General features: G+C 50.2%; 1 protein-coding gene and 1 long non-coding RNA gene across 3 annotated transcripts in view; both read left to right on the plus strand.

Moving 5' to 3' along the window:
* The window catches only part of SCD5 (stearoyl-CoA desaturase 5), a 126,673-nt gene extending 122,185 nt beyond the window's left edge, over window positions 1-4,488 (plus strand). For both annotated transcript variants that reach the window (NM_001114278.1, XM_084970623.1), the window contains 1 exon segment: window positions 3,018-4,488. In NM_001114278.1, the coding sequence (NP_001107750.1) occupies window positions 3,018-3,208 (191 nt within the window). In that variant the 3' untranslated portion in view covers window positions 3,209-4,488.
* Window positions 4,489-15,949: 11,461 nt separating this feature from the next.
* On the plus strand, window positions 15,950-21,395 carry LOC146401104 (uncharacterized). Its single transcript, XR_014813505.1, has 2 exons — window positions 15,950-17,871; window positions 17,978-21,395. It is a non-coding gene; the product is annotated as an uncharacterized LOC146401104 (long non-coding RNA).
* The last annotated feature ends 729 nt before the right edge of the window (window positions 21,396-22,124 follow it).

Consider the following 22,124-nt stretch of genomic DNA (forward strand, 5'->3'; position numbering starts at 1 on the left):
GTCATTACTGTGGCTCGGGTTCACTTCCTGGTCCGGGAACTTCTGCATGTGATGGGCGTGGCCAAAAAAAGAAAAAGAAAAATGGGGATACTCATAGCAGCTCACTCAGGGGTGTGAGAATTGTAGGCATTGATGCCCCTAAAGCACTCAGCACTGTGGCTGGCCCCACGTCAGTGATAAATAAACATTAGCTGTATCTTGATAGAAGCAGCGCAGGCTTCTGTTCAGCTGAGGCTTGAGCGTAGGGATCAAACCCACGAAGGGAGGTTCCCACTGTTCAGAGAAAAGGTCTCTGCATCGCTGTGCAGTGAGTTTCTGCCTCCACGCTGTTAGGGTCACCCATTTACCAAGACCCCCGCGATCTTGTGTGACAAAGAGCGGTATGAGGTGGAACGAGCAGCACGTTTAGCCAGGGCATAACCGGACAAGCAGAGAGAAAGGGGTGCGCGCCCTGCTCCCCACTGCTTTCCCTCCTCTCGCTCTGCATCTCCTCAAAGAACAGTCACTGCAGGGAGCTACATCCTGTGTGATTCAGAGCCCAGGCAAGAGTGGGGACCGTGTTCCCATCTTGCACAGGGATGGTGAGCCAGGAAGCCCCAGGAGTGTGGCCATGGCACGGCCTCCAGAGCTGGGTGCCAGTTCTGAGGCTGCCCAGGCCAACACTGGACGCCCCGTCTGCCTTCGCGATGACAGTCCTTGGACGACGCTTGTTACGCCCACTGCCTGGTAGAGGGGGAAATACAGGGAGGGTTTTTAGAACAGTGCCTGTTTCTAAAGGGAGAGGACTAGAACCCTCGTCCGAGAGGGATGAGCGCGGAGGGACAGGGCAAAGAAGACCTAAATTGCAGAGAAAGTGGCAGACCACGGACGCTCCGTCTGATGAGCTCGCTGTGGAGCAGAACCTTGCAGACACGGTCGGGAGAAGAGCTGTATGGTGACCAGCAGCCACTCGAGCGGTAAAGGAGGAATCTGGTGGTTCCTCAAATGGTTAGAAGTAGTCCCTCTGCGACCCAGCAACACCACTCCTGGGTTTATGCCCAAGAAAAATGAAATGGGAAAACTTGCCTGTGAGTGTTCATAGCAACATTATCGGAACAGCTAAAAAGTGGAAATAACTCACATGCCCTCACCTGATGGAAGGGTCACCCCAACGTGTGTGTCCCTAGGACGGAATTCCCTTCGGCGACAAAAGCCATGAAGTCCCCGTACCTGCTGCCCCTTGAAAACATTATGCCAAGCGAAAGAGGCCTGTCCCAGAGGATGGCACACGATTTCATTTATGCGAAATGTTCAGACTGGCCCAACCCATAGGGATTGTATTAGTAAGGGTTCTCCAGAGAAACAGAAGCATGGTATGTAACATACATACACACACATATGCTTGCATTCATATAATAGATACTATGTATATATGCAAAGAAATGTATACATAATATCACACCTAATAAATCTCTATGTATATTCAGAAACAGTAGGATATCTGTGTCTATATAAATGTAGATGTACTTCTGTGTGTGGGGAGGTGTGTAGGGGAGAGGGAGAGAGAGAGATTTGTTAAGAGGAACCGGGTGCTCATGCCATCAGGGAGACTGAGTCCAGCCCCGGCTGTCTGCAAGCAGGAGACCCAGGAAAGCCAGTCGGACAATGACAGTCTGAGGCTGAGTCTGAGAACCAGAGAAGCAGATGAGCCAAATCCCCAGTCTGAAGGCAGGAAAAGATGAAGCAGACGTTCGATCAGTGAGTCAGGAAAACAGGGCTTTGGGGGCAGGGTGTGCGTGTCCCCTTCCTCCTTCCTCCAGGATTTATTCTCTCAGGCCCTGCAGGGACTGGCTGATGCCCCCTCTCACTGACAAGGGCCCTGCTTTCCTGAATCCCCCGCTTCCAAGGCTAATCTCATCCAGACACTCCCTCGCAGACACACACAGCAATGATGTTTAACCTAAGCAGCCCTTGGCCGGTCAAGTTAGCACATCAAATCAGGCATCACGGAGACAGAAAGTAGGGTGGGGGGGATGGGCGATGGTTGGGGTCAACAGCTCAGGAGAGTGGGCTTTCTTTTTAGGTAATGACAATGTTACAGAATTCATTGTGGTAATGCAAGCACAATGCTAAATGTACTAAAAGCTATTAAATTGTATAATTTATGTATTTATTTATTATTTGCTCTAGAGGGGAGCACCCACAGCATAAGGAGCTTCCCAGGCCAGGGGCCAAATCGGAGCTACAGCTGCCGGCCACAGCCACAGCCGTAGCCACGCCAGATCCTAGCCACCTCTGTGACCCCCACCACAGGCCACGGCAATGCCGGGGGCCCCGACCCGGTGAGCAAGGCCAAGGATCAAAGCCACATCCTCATGGATACTAGTCGGATTCGCTTCCACCTGCTCCACAATGGGAACTCCCTAAATTGTATGTTGTAAACGGGTGAGTCTTACAGCAAATTCTATCTCAGTAAAGCCTTTTACAAAAAACAAATGAAAGAAGCCATGAGACACTGCCCCCGCTCCTGAAGACACCTTAGGGTTTCAGGTAGAACCCTTGGGCGGAGGAAGGTAAGGGAGAAGCCATTCACTGTGAAGGTATATTTACAGCTCAAGCTCCTTCACTCGCTCTCTATCTGCACCACCGTCTCCTCCAAGCTCTCCCAAGAAGTCCTCCTGGAATCACTCCCGCCCCCAAAGGTTAGCTTCCTTTTATGAACATACATGAAAACATCACTCTGTTATCCGCCGTTTGGCATTTAGCTTAAGAGGAGCAGCTCCGAAGTCATGGGAGCCTGTCTCCAATTCGCAGCGATGATTAATCCTGTGACCTTATGCTGGTTACGTCATTGTTACTTTTCTGTTCCTGTTGCGTTTGTCTAGCCCACTGAGCGAACGCTTGCTAGGGGCAGACAGCAAGGAAGTCTTTTGCTTCCCCTGGAGCCTGACCCAGTGTCTTGCCATAAAGGAGTGGTTTTGGAGACTCTCTGCAGAGAGGTGCTGGTTGGGTTCTTTCAAGCCCGCTTTGTCTTCCAGGTGAAGGCTTCCACAACTACCATCACACCTTTCCCTTCGACTACTCTGCGAGTGAATTGGGCTTAAATTTCAACCCGACCACCTGGTTCATTGACTTCATGTGCTGGCTGGGGCTGGCCACTGACCGCAAACGGGCCACCAAGCTGATGATCGAGGCCCGGAAGGCCAGGACTGGAGACGGCAGTGCCTGACCCTGGAACCTGAAGACGCCTCCGTTCACGGCCTTTGTTAATTACACTTCGCTCGGTCCCTGGCTCCCGGGAGGCGGTACAGGGTGGGGAGGGAGTGGAATCTGTGTGGTTCGGGAATTTTGTGTTGGGCTCAAAATAATGTCAAGATACAACTATCAATGAGAAGCATTTTTTAAAAAGTCAGTGTAGCTCTGATTGGACGCTAGAGCGGGGACACGTGGTTTAATCCTACAACGACGTGTCAGACATTATCCTGTTCATTAACCCTGACGCGACGCAGGAGTGTCATTCTTTCAGGGTGATTCAGGATAGCCCGTTCCCTTTTTCTACCCATTAACCCAGCATTATTTTTAAACACAGTATCTGAAGGAGCAGAGAGGCAGGGTAGAACCCAAAACAGAGGGTCTGAGTAGGCACTGAAGACTGTTTCTGTTTTGTAATTATCGTGCGTGCATTTTTATTGTTGTTTTTCAGTAAGAGAATCGACAGCTTAAAACGAAATGAGAATACAGGCAATGGCTCTCTTATTTTCTTGACCTGTTTCCAGCTTGTTAATGCTCCATTGTCTTTGCTTCAAGAGATCTGTTCACTGCTCAGCTAGTTTCACATCCTGAGCTCTATGCCCAGCTGACCTTATAAATCAATGCCTGTTTTAGGTGTTTGATTTTCTTCTTTGCTATTGTTATTTTAAGGTGTATAACTCAGAGGTGCCAGACATCAAATTAAGCGCAAATTAAGCTCTCATTTAAATGTTTAGACATCTAATTTATATTCTAATTGATGCCAGCCAATGATGCATGTATTTTACCTACTCCTGCTGAATAAGCATATTAATTTTCCACACCAGGCCATCAGATCTTAATAACCGACAGTTATCTAGAACTCCGTGTCTACAAATGTTTCACCTGCATGCGGCCTTCATTGATTTTGCAGCAAGACATAAAGTGATCATTATGTAGCTTCTGGATTAAAAAAAAAAATCGTGTGTTCAGTTGCGTTGTAAAGAGCACGTCGTCTTAATGGGACAGTGTGCCCTTTGTGTTAGATGTTAGAGCAAAAGAAAGCCTTAGAGTTTTGACATTGGAGCACTTCGAAGACAGTGCTTCAAAGATAGGGAAGATGTAGGATTTCAATTTCAATTTACAATTTTTGAGAACGAGATGACGCCAGTAGGAAATTGCCATAATAAAGTTCTTCGCCCAGCAGGTGTTTCGCGGTGTTATTTTTGCCATTAATCATGTGTAAATATGGGTGATTTACAATAAATGATTATGAATTCATTGGTGTTCTTGACCAGATACTTAAATGTTGTTTATTTTTATTTTTTTATTTCTTGTCTTTTTAGGGCCGCACCCGTGGCATATGGAGGTTCCCAGGCTGGGGGCGAATTGCAGCTGTAGCCCCCGGCCTACACCAGAGCCACAGCAAGGCCAGATCCGAGCCGTGTCTGCAACCTACACCATAGCTCCCGACCACACCAGATCCTTAACCCACTGAGCGAGGCCAGGGATCGAACCTCTGTCTTCATGGCTGCCAGTCAGATTCATTTCCGCTGAGCCACGACGGGAACTCCCTTAAGTGTTGTTTAGAGAATGTCTCCCACGATGCCTGATGCTTTCCATGACCCAATTCAAGTCTGATTTGGGCTCTGGGCTAACAGCAGCCCCCAAGGCCAGAGCGCTCCTGTCCCACGGGCCTCAGGCAGAACCAGAGGGAACGTCAAACAGTTTCCTGGGGAATGCGAGGCCCTTAGTATGTCGTTCTCACTCCCCAGCACGGTCACCTGTACAGCTTCCAGCTGACGAATAGGAACCCAGCTCGGACAGCAGGCGGGACCCCTTCCCCCCTCCGCCCGGCACCGAACTCGCCCTCCAGCCCTGCCGCCCTCAGCTCCGCCCCTCCCCGTGCCGCCTCCCTCTGCCCACCTTTCGCCCCCAAGCCGCTGTACCCCCGTCATCCGCCAGGGTCATCTTCGTCCGCCTGCCGCCAAGTGGGGGTCCAGCCAGGCGGGGGGCCAGCCCGGGCCGCCGCTGCAAGGACCGTCTTTCGGGTGCTCGGTATTGCGGTCGCGGCTTGCTGAGACCTGGCCCCGAGTGTTGGCCGACTGCAGATCTCTTGCGAGGTAAGTTTGCATCACGAACTGCAGTGGCCCTGACTGGGAATGTGTCTGTGAGCCCTTGACCCCTGAAAGTACGAAACGCCTCTGCCTTCCATTCACAGAACAGATTACAATTGGAACAGCCAGCGGGAATCTTCTCACAAACCGAGGCGGTTCCCCAGCGGGTCCAAATAAATCCGGAATGTCCCTCCTCCGAGCCTGAGAGCCCGTCTTTATCAGCAGCACCCGCGACGGGGGTGAGGACAGCGGCGACGCTGATGAGGGATGACGCTTAGAGCGCGCGAGCATCTTCCGTCCCTGTTCCCTGCAGGTCTCGGAGCCTCGAAGGGACGAACGTAGGGGGTTCCGCAGCCTTTCCAAGGGGGCCCTGGAGAGGCCGGTACAGCTTTCTCATCCGAAAAGAGAGGAGCCCAGACTCTGTCCAAGGCCTCCCTGAGCCCTGAAACTCACCGGCAGCCGCAAAGGTGGGACGACGTCTCTCAGGATTGAAACGCCTCTCAGGTGAGGGCTCATCCTTTCTGGGACTGGGGAGGTCAAAATTGAGGGGCAATAATTAAGTCCGAGTGGGAGAACACAAATGGGGGCTGAGAGGATAGAATGTTCTTGGTTAAAAAAAAAATGCACGTGTCTGATTTATTCCCCAAACATATCGAAGCAGTAGAAATGAATATACACCATGAAAAATAACTTAATGAATGAAAATACTGTAAAAAGCTCCAGCTTAGTGGAGTCGTAGGAATAGCAGCACTGGGCTCAGAGACCTGAGTTTGAATTTTTTATTTTTTTCCAACCGAGAGGAAATTGACATTTATGTAACATTTTACTAGTTTCAGGTGTGCGATACAGTGATTGACATTTGTATACACTGCAGAATGGCCCCGCCACAAGTCTAGTTAACCTCCATCCCACACAGAGTTACAGCTGCTTTTACTTGTGATGAGAACTTTTAAGATCTACCCCCTAGAAAAGGCAAAAAGACCAAAAAAAAAAAAAAAAACCCACAGAAAAAAACAAAAAGCAAAAACAAAAGATCTACCCTCTTGGCAACTTTCTTTTTTTTTTTTGTCTTTTCTAAGGCCGCACCTGCGGCATATGGAGGTTCCCAGGCTAGGGGTCCAATCGGAGCTGTAGCCACCAGCCTACACCACAGCCACAACACCAGATCCGAGCCACATCTGTGACTTACACCACAGCTCACAGCAACACCAGATCCTTAACCCACTGAGTGAGGCCAGGGATGGAACCTGCAACCTCATGGTTCCTAGTCGGATTTGTTAATCACTGCGCCACGACGGGAACTCCCTGGCAACTTTCAAATATACAATATAATATTTAGTCACCATGCTGTAATTACACCTGCAGGACTTATTCGTCTTATGACTGGAAGTTGGTACCTTTTGACCACCTTGACCCATTTCCATGCCCGACCACCAGTCGGTTCTTTCAATCTATGAATCCATGGTTTGGTTTGGTTTTGGCTTTTCGAGTCTACAGGGAGTTCCTACTGTGGCTCAGCAGTTTTAGGAGCCTGACTAGTATCCACGAGGACACGGGTTCGATCCCTGGCTTCACTCAGTGAGTTGCAGTGTAGGTGGCAGACACGGCTTGCATCCCTCATCCCTCGTTGCTGTGGCTGTGGTGTAGACTGTCAGCTGCATCTTTGACGAGACACCTAGCCCGGGAACTTCCATGTGCCGCAGGTGCGGACCTAAATTTAAGAAACGAAACAGACATCATACAGTATTTGCCTTTCTGTGACATCTTTCACTCAGCATAACATCTTCAAGGTCCATCCGTGTTGTCATCCATGGCAAGATTTCAAATTCTAACTCCTGGTCTCACTTGCTGTGTTTTCAGGTTGAACCACACGAAGGTGCATCTGCAAACCACTGAGCTTCTCTGAAGCTCGGTGCCCTCACCCGCAAGGTAGGAACATAACACTTATGCATCAGACAAATCTGCGGCCTCGTGCTGGGCTGGCGCTCCCTGGATCCCCATGAGACACGCTGGGGGTGAGGAGGGGCCCCAGACAGGAGCCGCCTCAGGGGGAAGCTGGGGCGCCGTCCAGTAACCGCAGGCTGGAAGTGAGGAGGGCCAGCTCCCAGTTCGGCTTCTGCTCTGACCAGCCGGATGGTGAAAGCTGGCTGAATGTGCACGACTCTCATGCCAGTTGGACCTAAGGTCATCTTGACTTGAAGCCAGTTGAAAAACACAGGTGCCAGAAGGGCCTCTGACTTCCTTTTTCCTTCCTTAAAAGCGGGAGATGAAACCCATGTGAAGGATGCCCTGTACCGTGAGGGAAAAACACTCTTATCACCAGAGACAGAGAGGAGGCACCAAGAGAAAGCAGTACAAACAAACCTTACTAAAGTAACCCTGTCTTGGAGTTCCCGTCGTGGCGCAGTGGTTAACGAATCCGACTGGGAACCACGAGGTTGCGGGTTCCATCCCTGGCTTTGCTCAGTGGGTTAAGGATCTGGCGTTGCCATGAGTTGTGGTGTAGGTCACAGATGGGGCTTGGATCCTGCGTTGCTGTGGCTGTGGCTGTGGCCGGCAGCTACAGCTCCGATTGGACCCCTAGCCTGGGAACATCCACACTGCTGAGGGTGCGGTCCTAAAAAGACAAAAAATAAAGTAACCCTGTCTTCCCTGAACCTCTGCATGTATTTTAGTTGCTTTCTCACAATCACTGCTCTTTGCTCAACCCAGCGTCTAAGCACTTAGACCCAAGCCCTTGCGCCGTCTCCATTTTTCTGCGAAGGCTTCCCCCACGTGTCATGGATAAAATCTGTCTGCTGATCTCCTGTTCGTCTGTCTTATGTTGACTTAATTCTCAGGTCCAATTCTTCATTCTAAAGTGGAGAGTTTTGCCTCCCCTGCCGGGGCCCTCACCCTGGATCCTTCTGCCAGGGAACCCACTGGACCAGCTTGTCCTGTGCAGCTCTGCGGTGGCTCTGAGTCTGTCCGTCGTGGGCAGAAGCCTGGCAGGCCCTCAGGCCCGGGGCAGTCTTTGCGCCTCCGCCCAGCCTCCCGAGGGTCCCCTGCTCCTCCGCTCCCTTCCTGCACCTTCGGACCCTGGCAGAGGACAGGTCTGGCCTGCGCCCTGGTCCTTTATGCTGCTGTCAGCTCATTTTTCTCCTGGGTCAGGAGCCGAGCTGGGTTTGTGGAGGGAGGGGCTTGAAGGTAATGGTTAAGAATGAGCTCGGAGATTATCGGGAGGTTCATTTATCCATTTTAATCCTGTCCCCAGTTACAGAGGAGGCTGAACGCCAGTTGTGTTCTCCGCAGCTGCTCACATGCAAAACAAGGAAGGAAAGAAAAAATCTTGATAATTTTTTTAATTTCCCATTTTAGTAAATGGTATGAGTCTCAGTCCCCTGCTTCCCCTTTCTCGACGTCAAGGAAATGCTGGAAGTGACCAGGAGGGAGGCTCCTCCCCTGCCCTCCCCGTGGGCTCCCCTCCGCTGCACCCCACCCCCTCCCTCGGGAGTGTTCCTGAGTCTAAATTTGTTGTTGTTGTTGTTTTGCTTTTTAGGGCCACACCCATGGCATATGGAGGTTCCCCGGCTAGGGGTCGAATCAGAGCTGCAGCCACCGGCCTACACCACAGCCACAGCAACACCAGATCTGAGCCACGTCTGCAACCACAGCTCACGGCAATGCCAGATCCTTAACCCGCTGAGCGAGGCCAGGGATGGAACCCACAACCTCATGGTTCCTAGTCGGATTCGTTAACCACTGTGCCACGACGATGGGAACTCCGTGATTCTGAACTTGCACCTTTAGAGGAGGAAGGAAAGCCCTGGCCCAGGAGCACCTGTGAGGCCCGTGTCTGAGCAGCTTCTGTGGGCTCCCTGACGGCCTTTTTCTTTCGGACTTCCTCACCGGATTCCAAAGGAAAAGGCCGGCTGGCAGCTCCCGAGCCGGCGAGCCGGCAGCCGGCGGGGCTGTGAGGGCTTTCCCAGCACTGCCCGAGGAAGCGCCCTTGCTGACCTCGTCACCAGGGGGAAAGGATCTGTGCCCCCCACCCATCCGGATCCCGACCACCTGGGATTCAGCGCATCGATGTCCCCTCCCCAACCCCTTGTCCTCCCTTTCGTGCCATTGGGAGAAATCTCCAAAGTTGCTTTTCTAATAGAGGCACCAGCTGTGGGCCAGAGCCACCAACCCCTCCCCAGCCCCGCCCCCGCCATGGGTGGACACAGCAATCCGGTCCCACTGGGTGGGGTGGGGTTGTGTTCTCATTATCAGGTTTCACTTAAGCCTGTGCTCGCAGCGTGGAGATGGCACAACGCAGAAGCCAGGTGTAGAGGCGGGCGCTCCTCCCCTGGGCTGTGTGATACCGCCGCGTGCGCGGACGCCCTGGCAGGTACACTGTGTGCTCCTTGTGCTCATTGGTGGAAGGTGCCTCGGGCTGCTCCCTGAGGTACCCAGCCTCCCAAGCAAGAGCAAAGGCGCATGTGTCTGAGGATGTTCCCGTTCCAGCACACAGGCTTTTCAGGGGCGAGGTGGCCTTCGGCCCCGCGGGTGCTGCCCATGAAGGCACCAACAGCTCCCTTCGAGCCGGTGGGGCTGCCTCAGCTCCCGTCTCTGGACTAAAAGGCACTTAAGCGCTCAGAAAGTGCTTGTGCCAGATGTGCCAACTAATAAGCACATCTATTTGCATGGCTCGCTACCCCTCCTGCTAGACGGAGCTGTTGGTAACACACAGGGTCCAAGTTCTCCGAGTCAGCTGGTTAGAATGTGCACCCGGTTGCACCATCGTCAACCAAGGTGAAAGGCGAAAAATGATCTCCAAGCGGATACTTGGGCCTCGACGCTTTCAAAACACCATTTTCTTTTGTTTTTTAAAATCAGTCCTTGTTACCTACCTGTTTTATATACGGTAATGAGTGTGTGTGAGTGAGTGTGTGTGTGTGTGTGTGTGTGTGAGAGAGAGTGTGTGAGTTAGTGTGTGTGTGTGTGTGTGTGAACCCCAACCCCCTAACCTACCCCTCTTGCCCACATTGCCCCTTTGTAAACCGTGAATGCAGTTTCAAAATCTTTGAGACTCTTTCTTCTTTGTAAGTTTTTTTTTAATCTTTTTTTTAGATCCCACATATTAATGATCTCATATGGTATTTGTCTTTGTCTGACTTCACTAAGTGTGATAATTTCTAGGTCCATCCACGTTGCTGCAAATGGCCTTATTTCATTCTTTTTTATGGCTCATGTTCCATTGCATCCATGTACCACATCTTTTTGATCCAGTCCTCTGTTGATGGACATTTAGGTGGCTTCCATGTCTTGGCAATTGTAAATAGCGCTGTAATGAACAGTGGGATGCATGTATATTTTTGAGGTACAGTTTTATCTGAATAGATGCCCAGGAATGGGACTGCTGGATCATACGGTAGTTCTGTATTTTAGTTTTTTAAGGAACCTCCATACTGTTCTCCACAGTGGTTGTACCAATTTACCTTCCCACCAGCAGTGCAGGAGAATTCCCTTTTCACCACATGCTCTCCAGCATTTACTGTTTGTAGCTTTTTGATGATGGCCATTCTGACTAATGTGAGATGAAACCTCATAGTAGTTTTGACTTGTATTTCTCTAATAATTAGTGATGCTGAGCATCTTTTTATGCGTTTTTTGGCTTGTCTGTCTGTCTTTGGAGAAATGTCTGTTTAGATCTTCTGCCCAATTTTTTATTGGGCTCTTGGGTTTTTTGTTTTGTTTTGTTTTGTTTGTTTGTTGAGATGAGCTACATGAGTTAGTATATTTTGGAGATTAATCCCTTGTCAGTTGCTTCCTTTGCAAATATTTTCTCCCCTTCTGTGGGTTGTCTTTTCATTTTGTTTATGGTTTCATTTTCTGTACAAAAACTTTTAATTAGGTCCCATTTGTTTATTTCTGTCAAAACACTATTTTAAAAGTGAGGCCCAGAGTTCCCACTGTGGTGCAATGGGGTGGCCTCTCTGTAGCATCAGGATGCAGGTTCAGTCCCCACCTGGTGCAGCGGGTTAAGGATCCGGCATTGCCATTGACAGGTTGCAGCTTCTGCTCAGATCTGAGCCCTTGATTTTGCCTCTGTGGGAAAGGGTAAAGCAGCGGCCCCTGGAAGTCTTCTCCACCCACCTTATTGTTGGCTTTGAAGCGAGGTGCCGGGATCAGTTTTTAGACACTGAAATGGACAGACCATTTTAATGGGGTTTTGTTTAAACATTTCTTGACTCCTTCGCCCACAGCTTAAACAACCCAGGGATGGTTAGATTGTTACTGTGTTGGGGGACGAACAGCCTAAGGAAAAATATGCAAAATCTCTAATTCTTCATCCGTAATATGTAAGAGGTGGAACAAATAATTGCTTTTGTCCCTTGTTAGATCACAAACGACAGGAATCAATAGGACGCAAGCTTAGGAAATGCTAGATTCTGCTTTACCCAAGCAAGAGATGTGGCCCGAAGCCATCCCCGTGGTGAATCCCTGGAAAAAAGAGAGAGAGAGAAGGCGCTCAAAGACAGGGCGTCCCTCAGGAAACCAGCCCCCCCGTGAGTCCGTGTAAACACCTGTCCGTGGAGAGGGACTGCCGGGGCTGGTTGATATTCACGGATCTCTCTAAACAATCTCCGGATTTTTGTTTGTTTTTCTTTCACTTTGTACTCTTTTGTTTTTTAAAAAGTTCCCGTCTAAGTGATGTCCTAAAAATGAGCATGGCTGTGTCCAGGAAATTACAGCATCGTAACACTTAGAAACAAGAACATGCTTCAGAATAAAGTCACCAGCCATCACATGCCATGGCGATTTGGCTGCCAAACTCCTCACTGCTTGTTAGAACGAGGCTGTGCGCACAAAGCTCAGAGAGCGTTTAAACCTTGCAGTGAATTTGCCTTGGTTGACCTGATGGCTCCAGTACCTTTTGTGGTGACAGTCTGCTGTTTCTCCATTTGCTCTAACTTCAGCACTGCCACATGACAGAGAAGGAGGAAATGGCACAGCCAGAAGGAGCCAGCGTTCCCACTGTTGCTCAGTGGATCAAGAATCTGACTGCAGGAGTTCCTGTCGTGGCGAAGTGGAAATGAATCCGACCAGGAACCATGAGGTAGCGGGTTCGATCAGTGGGTTAAGGATCCGTGTTGCCGTGAGTTGTGGTGTAGGTCGCAGACGTGGCTTGGATCTGATCTTGCTCCCGCTGTGGGGTAGACCAGCAGCTATAGCTCCGATTAGACCCCTAGCCTGGAAACGTCCATATGCTGTGAGTGCGGACCTAAAAAAAAAAAAAAAAAAAATAGTGGGAGATGCAAGATATGCCCAGCTCTCTAAGGACCGTCTGGTCACAGAGCGGCTTTGAGAAGGTCAGTGGTAGAAAGTTGTACATTTCCTTTGTGGAGTCACCCACTAAGCCCGGTCACAATAAGATTGTGCTGGGAAATGAACAGGCAAAGACTGTTTTGGGGGTGAATTTTATCCTCTTTAATTCATACAGTGAGGTCCTCGCCGCTAGTCCCTCAGAATGTGACTGTATCTGGACACAGGGCCTTGAGAGAGGAAAGCAAGTCTTTTTTTTTTTTTTTTTTTTTTTTTGTCTTTTTAGGGCCGCACCTGCAGCATGTGGAGGTTCCCAGGCTAGGAGTCAATCAGAGCTACTGCTGGCCTACACCACAGCCACACCAACTCGGGATCCGAGCCGCATCTGCAACCTATACCACAGGTCACGGCAATGCTGGATCCTTAACCCACTGAGCGAGGCCAGCGATGGAACCCATGTTCTCGTGGATCCTAGTCGGGTTGTCTCTGCTGAGCCACACTGGGAATTCCAGGAGGTTCTGTCTTTCTCTGCATTTCGCCCCATATTCATGGTGATTCCAGGCTGCCTTCCTGAATCAACATCCCCTCAGTTTCCCAACAGGAAACCGCACCAAGAGAAGTTTCGCCTTTCTTCTTAACAATCAACAGGGGTCACCTTAGCTCCCACCTGGGAAGAAACAAGCCCGAGCACCGCAGGAGGCAGGCGAATATTACTTCTGACTCTCACGAAGGAAGCAAGTTCATGTGCAAAGGAAGGAGTCAAAGCTTCTCATCTCCTGCTCATCATCCAAATGCACTCGCCCCACTGGGACATTTTACACCACTGCTTTTCTAAACGTGGTAGAAAAATAAGGAGGTCCCCTCATGGCGCAGCGGAAACAAATCCACTGTGAGGTTGCAGGTTCGATCCCTGGCCTCACTCAGTGGGTCAAGGATCCGGCATTGCCCTGAGCTGTGGTGTAGGTTGCAGATGCGGCTTGGATCTGGTGTTGCTGTGGCTGCGGTGTAGACTGGCAGCTGCAGCACTGATTCGACCCCTAGGCTGAGAACCTCCACATGCCGTGGGTGCGGCTCCAAAAAAAAAAAAAAAAAGCAAAATAAGAGACTTAGTCCTGAACCTTCCCTTAAGGATTTGAGCACAGGCGTGGTAAACGCAGGGTGTTGGGGGAGGGGGGCAGCGCTATAGACAAAAAGAATTGCATGCTTTCACTGAAAATAAGCCAAGCATCCTCAAACAATTAAATACATGACTTCCCTTTAATAGAAGCGCAAATCAAATGTCTCACTCAGTCAAACTAAGTTAGGGGAGAAAGCCTCTGTCGGCTTGGGGTTCGGCTTCAGCAGGCCTGCTTGGAGCACCATTGGCTGAGGCTTGCTTGTATCATTCAAAAATTATCTTAACTGCTCGCTGCCAGAAGTAATTTGCCTGGCATTGTCCACTCCTCGGAAGCAGAACTGATGTTTCCTGTGACTGTGGATGTCTGGGAAATAGCATCGCAAGATAAACGCCTGCAGGCAGCTGGAGCGGGTGGGCTGATCAGGGAGCGGAGCCCCCGCAGGAAGTGATAAGACCTGAGGGCCGAATGTGCAGGCGGCCACAGGCTCCAGAAGCAGCAAGATCTCTGGAAGATGGGCCCATCTGGGGAGTTTGATTTGTAAGTCGTCTCGGGAATATCACTGCTCTGATTCGACCCCTAGCCTGGGAGCCTCCATGCGCTGAGGGTGTGGCCCTAAAAAGACAAAAACCAAAACAAAACACCCAAATAAGTGGCTTAAATAACGCAGAGCTCCGTCGCATAAAACAAGCTCAGGGTCAGGGTGAGGACGGTGGATCCGTGTTTCTGGGGACTCTGTCTTTCTGCGCCCCAAGCCTATAGCCTTAGGGCCCTCAGGGTTCAAACTGGCTGAAAGGCTGAAAGAAGAGGGAAAGGGACCTGGCAAATGGGGGCACCTTCCAGGGGGTGGCTCATTTCAAAACGTTCCCTAGATCCCTCCCCGCCCCTGAATTCTATTTCCATGTATCCTTGGCCATCCCAACTGCAGAAAGCTGAGACTTGCTGTCTTCTAGCTGTTGTCATGGCTGCTCTGAGTAAACTCAGTAAACTTTTTTTTTTTTTTTAAATAAAGATCCTAATATAGATCCTTTGCTTGTTTTTTCAATTTTTAATTTTTTGTCCATGCCCACTGCATGAGGAAATTCCCAGGCCAGGGACTGAACCTGAGCCACAACCGCAGCCCGAGCCACCGCAGTGACAACACTAGATCTTTAACCTACTGAGCCACCAGGGAACTCCCAAACCATTCTGGCCGTGTAGTTCCTGTCCCTTATCATAGACCTTCACTTCTGCTTCTCTTCAGCCACCGATTCCCCTTGACACCCTCTGTAGTCTGGAACCCTAACCCCCTCCCTCCCTGATCAGTTCTCATGTCCTACTCTCGTCCCCTCCGCACCTAGCCTTGCAATTCCTGTGCCTGGCGTCTATTCTTCCACCGCAGGGAAACATCAAATCAAGTCCCTTGGTCTTTTTGTCCTGCATCCGTGTAGCTTAAATGTTTTATACTATTGCGTTTGGAGTGGAAAAGCAAAGAGGTCCTGCCGTATAGCACAGGGAACTGTATCTAGTCACTTGTGATGGAACCTGACGGAGGAAAACGTGAGAGAAATGATCGGGTCACTTTGCTGTACAGCAGAAATTGACAGAACATTGTGAATCAACTATAACAGAAAAAATAAAAATCTTACAAATGCAAAAAAAAACCCCAAATATTTTATCCTTTGGGGTCAGTGAAGCCTCAGACACAGAGATGGGCTTTCATGTATAAGAGGTTTATTGAGGGACAAGCCTTTGAAGATAAACAGGGAGGGAACAAGTCATGGGGGGAGCCTTTGAGCCATGTGTGGTGCTGGCGAGACACCTGGGAGAGGAGAAGGGGAAGGACGGGCTGAGGAGGGAGGGCCTCTGACTGCAGCAGAGTTCTGAGAAGGTCTCTGTCAGGTCGTTGGGAAGTCCCTGAGCCAAAACCACCCGTGACAGGGCTCCTGTGTTTGGCAGAAAACAGCCCAGATCCCGGGATCCCCCGCGCTCGACTCCCTGCCCTTTCTGTCACCCACGTGTTTATCCACGATGCGAACGCCTTTGCTAACACCCAGCAGAGACTCTCTGCGCCTGCCTTCCTGTGTCTTTTTTCTTTTTTTTTTTTTCCTTTTTTCTAGGGCGGCTCCCGCAGCATATGGAGGTTCCCAGGCAAGGGGTTGCATCAGAGCTGTAGCCGCCGGCCTACACCACAGCCACAGCAATGCGGGATCCAAGCCACGTCTGCGACCTACACCACAGCTCATGGCAACGCCGGATCCTTAACCCACTGAGCAAGGGCAGGGATCGAACCCGCAACCTCATGGTTCCTAGTTGGGTTTGTTAACCACTGAGCCATGACAGGAACTCCCCTTCCTATGTCTTTGATTGCTCGCTTTCTGCATCCTTAGGTCCTTGCCTTATTAATTAGTCCATTTGCTTCTGCTTCTTCAACCCTACCAGCAAGAGGTAACAGAAGGAGCTTGAGACAGCATAGGGGGAGGTCTGGGAACGGCCAAGGCGTGGGTAGGGCTGGAGCCGATGTGTGAGCTGGGCAAGGGCCCCTTGGAGAGGGCTTTCGGGCTATGCCAAATAGCTTGAACTTGATCACAGGATGGAGGAAGCCCCTGAAAGGAGTTTATCAGGAAGTGACACGGAAATATTTCAGGACTCCATCAGGAAATGGTGGATTAGCCTTTCATTTGGGTCACTCTGGGGGCAGCATGAAGAGAGAATTTCACAGAACAGAGACCAGAGCTGAGGCCCGGAGAAGACCTGTTCCTATCCTCACGGTGGGCCTGCGAAGATGAGTCTAAAGACCCAGAAACAAAAGCGAGGACGTTGGTTGGCGGGAGGATGCTTTTCCGGTGTCCTGAACCCCAGGCGTGGCTTTTGCCGAGGTCCCCTGCGCTTCCCGTCAGACAGTCCACACTCGGCATCTCGTAAACCAACAATCTCACCTCCTTACCTTCTAAACCTGTCCTCTCCTGCTGGGCAGTCAAAGTCAACTCCACCCGCTGGTGCCTCTGGCGTAATCAACCAGGTCTTTATGATTCTACCACATAAACATCTCTAAAGCATGTTTCTCCCGTCTGCACCCCGACTGTCGCGGCTCAGGTCAGGCTCGCCTGGACCACACAGCACACGCCTCCGTGCTCCCCTGCTGCCACTCTTCGACCCCACGTCAGCCTCCGTGTGGCTGTCGGCACCTTGTTCCCCTGATTGCAATTTCCCAGTGGCTTCTCTTTGGTCCAAGAAAAAACCCCAAGCCCTTTGTTATTGTATATAAGACCCATCATCATCTGGCTGCAGCACACCTACGCTCAGCCTTGCCGCAGATAAGCCATCAACCTGCTATGCCACGTGGCCTCTCCTTCAAGTTACAGGTTTCCTCGAAGTAAATGCTGGATGGATAGATTGGGGGCGCGCGGGGGGGGGGGAATGAATGAATGAATGAGCATTAGCTATCTAATCTGGGCTTGAACTTCATAGCTCACAGGTATTCGTACAAAGTTGCTGAGCTCGTGCTATGGTCTGAACGTTTCTGCCCCCTCCCAATTCATATTTTGAAATCGTCACTCCCCCCAAAAGGTTGATGGTATTTGAAGGTGGGGCCTTTAGCTGGTGCGAAAGTCAAGAGGGTGGGGCCTCTTGAATGGGCTCCCTCATCCCTTCCGCCACTCGAGGACACAGGGAGAAGACTCGTCACCCACCCCTGTCGGCACCCTGATCGTGGACCTCCAGCCTCCGGAACTGTGAGGAAGACCTTTCTGTTGTTTCTAAGCTGTTTTGTGATAGTAGCTCAGATGGACTCAGACAGCTGGGAAAGACAATCTTCTCATTTCTTACCGTACTGGAGACAAAAGTATTTTTCCAAGTTCCTCATTTCATTTAAAAGATGACTTTAGGGAATAGTGAAGCTAAGAACAGAGCCAAATAATAGAGTATTGTGGATTTTCCCTGAACTAAACAGAGAATTATCTGTTAAAAACCCCTCACATTCGAATACAATGACTTAAGCAAAGGAAAAATCTAAAAGCTGTGCCGAAAGCAGCATCCAAAGATTCACACCGAGGGGGTGGGGCCTGTCTCAAGCCGTGAGTCGAATCTCCCTCTCCGGGGAAATGGAGGCGATGATTAAAATTTAGACCACAATTCTCCTCTTTGCAGAATCGAAAATCCGGGTAGGTTTTTCTGTTTTTTGTTTGTTTTTTGTTTTTTTGACTCAAACAATCTGGGTAGTTTTCATGACTCATATTTTTATCAGGACCTCATTCTAAATCCACACAGGAAAGTCTCGGGGCGGTGAATTTCACATGCGGCGAGTGAGTAACTGCTGGGTGACACCTCGGTGAAAAGCCAGCTGGTGGTGGAAAGGAGGGGATCGTTTTTTCTGCCTCATCGCAAGGTGTAAACAAATTCCCTGAGTCATCGTGATTGTGCACATGAATCAAGATAAAACTCTAACAAGCAGGAGACAGACGCCCCCACTGCACACCTGTGCTTCCAGAGTCGGAACCCACAGAAAGACCTTCCGGAAGAGGGGGGCCACCCGGTTTCCTTGACAACCACCCCCACAGAAGCCAAGAGCGAAGATAAACTCCAACCACCGGATAAGGAGGACTGATTGGTGATCAGGCTCCCAGGTCTAAGAGGACCTGGCGATTTGATGGTCTTATGTGAACTGCTTCTCAATGGAAAAGGAAGTTTAGGTGGCTGTGTATTCTAAACCTCACCGGCTCCTCTTTCGCTGCTATTTTTTTCATGGAAGTCCCCTCGCTTCTTGTCATGACCAAAATAAGACACCCCTTCTTAAAAAGGGTAACTACCACAGTTACATTGCTAACCCCGAAAGTAATTCTGTCTCATGTAAAACCCAAAATTCCCACCACGGGGCAGCAGGTGAGCCAGGCGAGAGTGGCAAAGGGGAGGAAGTTCTGGGCCATTTAATCACAATTCCAGAAGATCTCCTCCTGTGTGGGGGTGTGATGGGTGCCTCAGCAATCCCGGTGTTCTGCCAAACATCAGGAAATTGGTTCGTAGCCCAAACTGTCACAGAGATGCCAGCACACACAGAGAAAGAGAAAGTGACGGTTCTGCAGGAACAGCCTCTTTCCGAATTGCTTGCAGATGGAGATGGCTCAGCAAACAGCTCCAGGTGCAAGAATACACCTGTGTGCAAATGGTAGAAAAACTGAAAGGGGCAAGGACAGGGGTTCCCGCTGTGGCTCCGTAAGTTGAGCACGAAGTTGTCTCCATGAGGACGTGGGCTCAATCCCTGGCCTCGCTCAGTGAGTAGGGGATTCGGTGATGCCGCGAGTTGTGGCACAGTTCCTAGAAGTGACTCGGATCCAGTGCTGGTGTGGCTGTGGCATAGACTTCAGCTGCAGCTCAGATTCGACCCCTAAACCAGGAACTTCCGTATCCTGCAAGTGCGGCCGTAAAAAGAGAAAAAGAAAAGGGGCAGAGACAGAGAAGCAATCAGTGACAATAAGGACAAACAATCCCAGGAAACCCAGTGTGCTGGAAGGAAAGAAACCTTTGAGGCGTTACAACAGCATTATGGAGCCAACGCTGGTCACTCAAAGTCGAGAGATCAGAGATGCAATTACTCCAACCTCGAGGAATAAATACATAAAATAAGAAGCCAAAGAGGAAGCAAACCAGAATCAAGACTTAAATTAACAGAAGCGCCTCAGAAATCACCTCTCTCTTTTCTTGTTTTCTCGGTGGCATTTTGGATGCCTTTCCCCAGATGTGCAATCATCTCTGCAGACCGAAGTAAGAAGTGACATTGCAGTGTACACGCCCCAGAGGGGATGGTGAGGCAGGCAGAGAAGTTGAGGGCTGAGGGCCAGCGCTGGTCCCCCGTGCAGATGGCAATGCAGACACTTCAACAGGTCCTTGAGATACTGAGCCTCAGAAAAGCACTCTGAGTTATTTCATCGTAAGTAAAACAAATACCTGTTCCTCGGTGTCAACCATGACAGCAAGTCCACCAGCAGTTAGAGCCCGTTCCCGGTAGGAGGGCAGAGTGGACGGTCCAGATGGGAGCCACCTCGGCTCTGTGACTTGACCTTGTCACTTATCTAATGGGGTTTCAGAGACCAGAGATGGGTCTGCATGCCATGCAAGGGGAGCCGGGCTCTTTAGCCATCGCGGCGAGAGCGCTTTTGCTGTGATACTCATCCCAGCAGCAGGACAAGTATCGTAACAGCTTGGTGCTCACAACTCCTGCCTTTTAGGAAACGCTCCAAATCCAAGGCAATACTTGCAGTTTGGTCATTTCAGGAAATGACCGATTCCCTCCGAAGAGAAAAAACATGAATTAACTTTTGCTTCTAAAATTTTAAGCAATAAGAGTTCCTGTCGTGGTGCAGTGGAAACAAATCCGACTAGGAAGCATGAGGTTGCCGGTTCGATCCCTGGCCTCGCTCAGTGGGTTAAGGATCCGGCGTTGCCATGAGCTGGGGTGTAGGTTGCAGATGTGGCTTGGATCCCCGCGTTGCTGTGGTTCTGGTGTAGGCTGGAAGCTGCAGTTCCAATTCGACCCCTCGCCTGGGAAACTCCATATGCTGCAGGTGTGGCCCTAAAAATAAAATAAAATAAGATTTTAAGTAATACATGAATTCATCGTTGGTGAAGGTGTGGAGATATGGCCTCCGCCTTAACTGTCTCTGGGAAGCATTAATTGACACCAGCTTTCTGGAAGGAAATGTGGCTTTTGCGTATCGACGTGTACGAGGAAGTAATCAGGAGTTCCCGCCACGGCACAGTGGGGTAAGAACCTGACTGCCACCGTTCAGGCCACGGAGGAGGTCCAGGTTCAGTCCCCCCGCCGGTGCAGTGGGTTAAAAGACCTGGGATTGCTGTGGCTGTGACATTGGTCACAGCTGTGTCGCAGATTCAGTCCTTGGCCCGGGAACTTCCATATGCCACGGGTGCAGTCATAAATTAAAAAAAAAAAAAAGGAAGTAAGCAGACAAGTGACTTCATCTCTGGAATATTAGTAATCGGCCATTTCTCATCACCCACGGCCACCTCCCCGGTCCAGGCCACCATCACCTCCTGCCTGCTTTTCTGCAGAAGTCTCCAGAGTATTCACTGTGCTTTCGCCCTTGACCCTGCAGTCTCTACTCAGCCAGCAGTCAGCCCATGTCGCACCTCTTGTCACGCGCTGTGGTGACTTCCCATCTCATGGGGATAAAAGCCAAGACCGTGCGACAGCCCTGCAAGGCTCCCTGCTTTTGTTTCCTACGCCAGCTTCCTCGGCCTCCATCTCCTGCGTCTCCTCTCTTTGCTGGCTCTGCTTCCGCCAGGTTAGCCTGTGTGCCGTTCCCAAAGTCCCCAGGCGAGCTTCCGCCTCAGGGCGTTTGCTCTCGCTGGAAAGCTTGCACCCTCTGTCCCACCTCCATGCCTCTTTCACCAGCTTCGTGTCATTCCTCACAAGCCATCTTCGTGACGCTTTTTTGTGCCGTCTAGTTAGCACTGCAATGTCCCCTTGTCTCCCAGTCCTCGTCCTGTTTAACTTCTCCCATCGCATCTATCAACCCATCACCAGCCGATACTCTATGCAGCTGATGAATTTTATGTACCTATCACCTGAAAGAGTGCTCCCTGCAACTCTGGAATAACGGGAAGAGCCCAGGCCGCTGATCTCTGAGTTACATAAACGAATAAAAGAATTCAGAAGTGTCATTTTAAAAAATCCATTTTCTTGCTTTTTACTTATGTCTCCCTTTATAAACAGCTATAATCGATGTTTATATATGTCAAGACGAATAGCTCCAGAAGGGATAAACAATTAGCCCCTCATGAAACATAATCATTTATTGGTCCCAGCTCTGCGTATGTCTTAAGCTGTGGAACATATCTTAGTGTCAGATGGATGCTGGATCTTTCTGTATAAGGTGAGCTGTGAAAACGTAAATTCTTCTGTGCAAATTAGAATGTACAAGAGCTAATTAATTTAAAACGGCAAGACATCTCAAACTCCTATTTGATAAATTTAACCGTCGTCTTTTGAGGCGGCTAAAGAGTGTGCAGTCTCCACCAGGCCTTAACCCCATTCCGCTAATTTTGCAATATCATGATTGATGTATCCTTGTTTATTGCTTCCATTCGTTGTAAACTTTTCGAGCCCGAAGCTTATGCGTGTGTGGAGGGGAGTCTTCTGTTTCCTCCAGTCTGGGTGGCAGTCAGCAATTCAGTCTACAAATATTTCCAGATGATTCCCTGTGTGCTGACGCTGAGGATGCAGCATTGAGCAAGCTGGATAAGGGCCTCCAGAGTAATGAGAAAACAGAGCTTGGACGGGAGCCATGAGTGTCACAGAAGCCAGCCAAGCAAGCCCTTGGTGTGTGTCACCGAGGGTCTTGCCCTCACAGAGGGTCCTGGCGGTGGGGGCTGGGGTGGGAACAGGGTGCCCCCTCTCTGC

This window comes from Sus scrofa, chromosome 8, assembly GCF_054392235.1.
Source record: "Sus scrofa isolate SSC_HxYL_T2T_F1_AM1 chromosome 8, Sscrofa_HxYL_maternal_Yorkshire_Landrace_v2.0, whole genome shotgun sequence".
Classification (NCBI taxonomy): Eukaryota; Metazoa; Chordata; class Mammalia; order Artiodactyla; family Suidae; genus Sus; species Sus scrofa.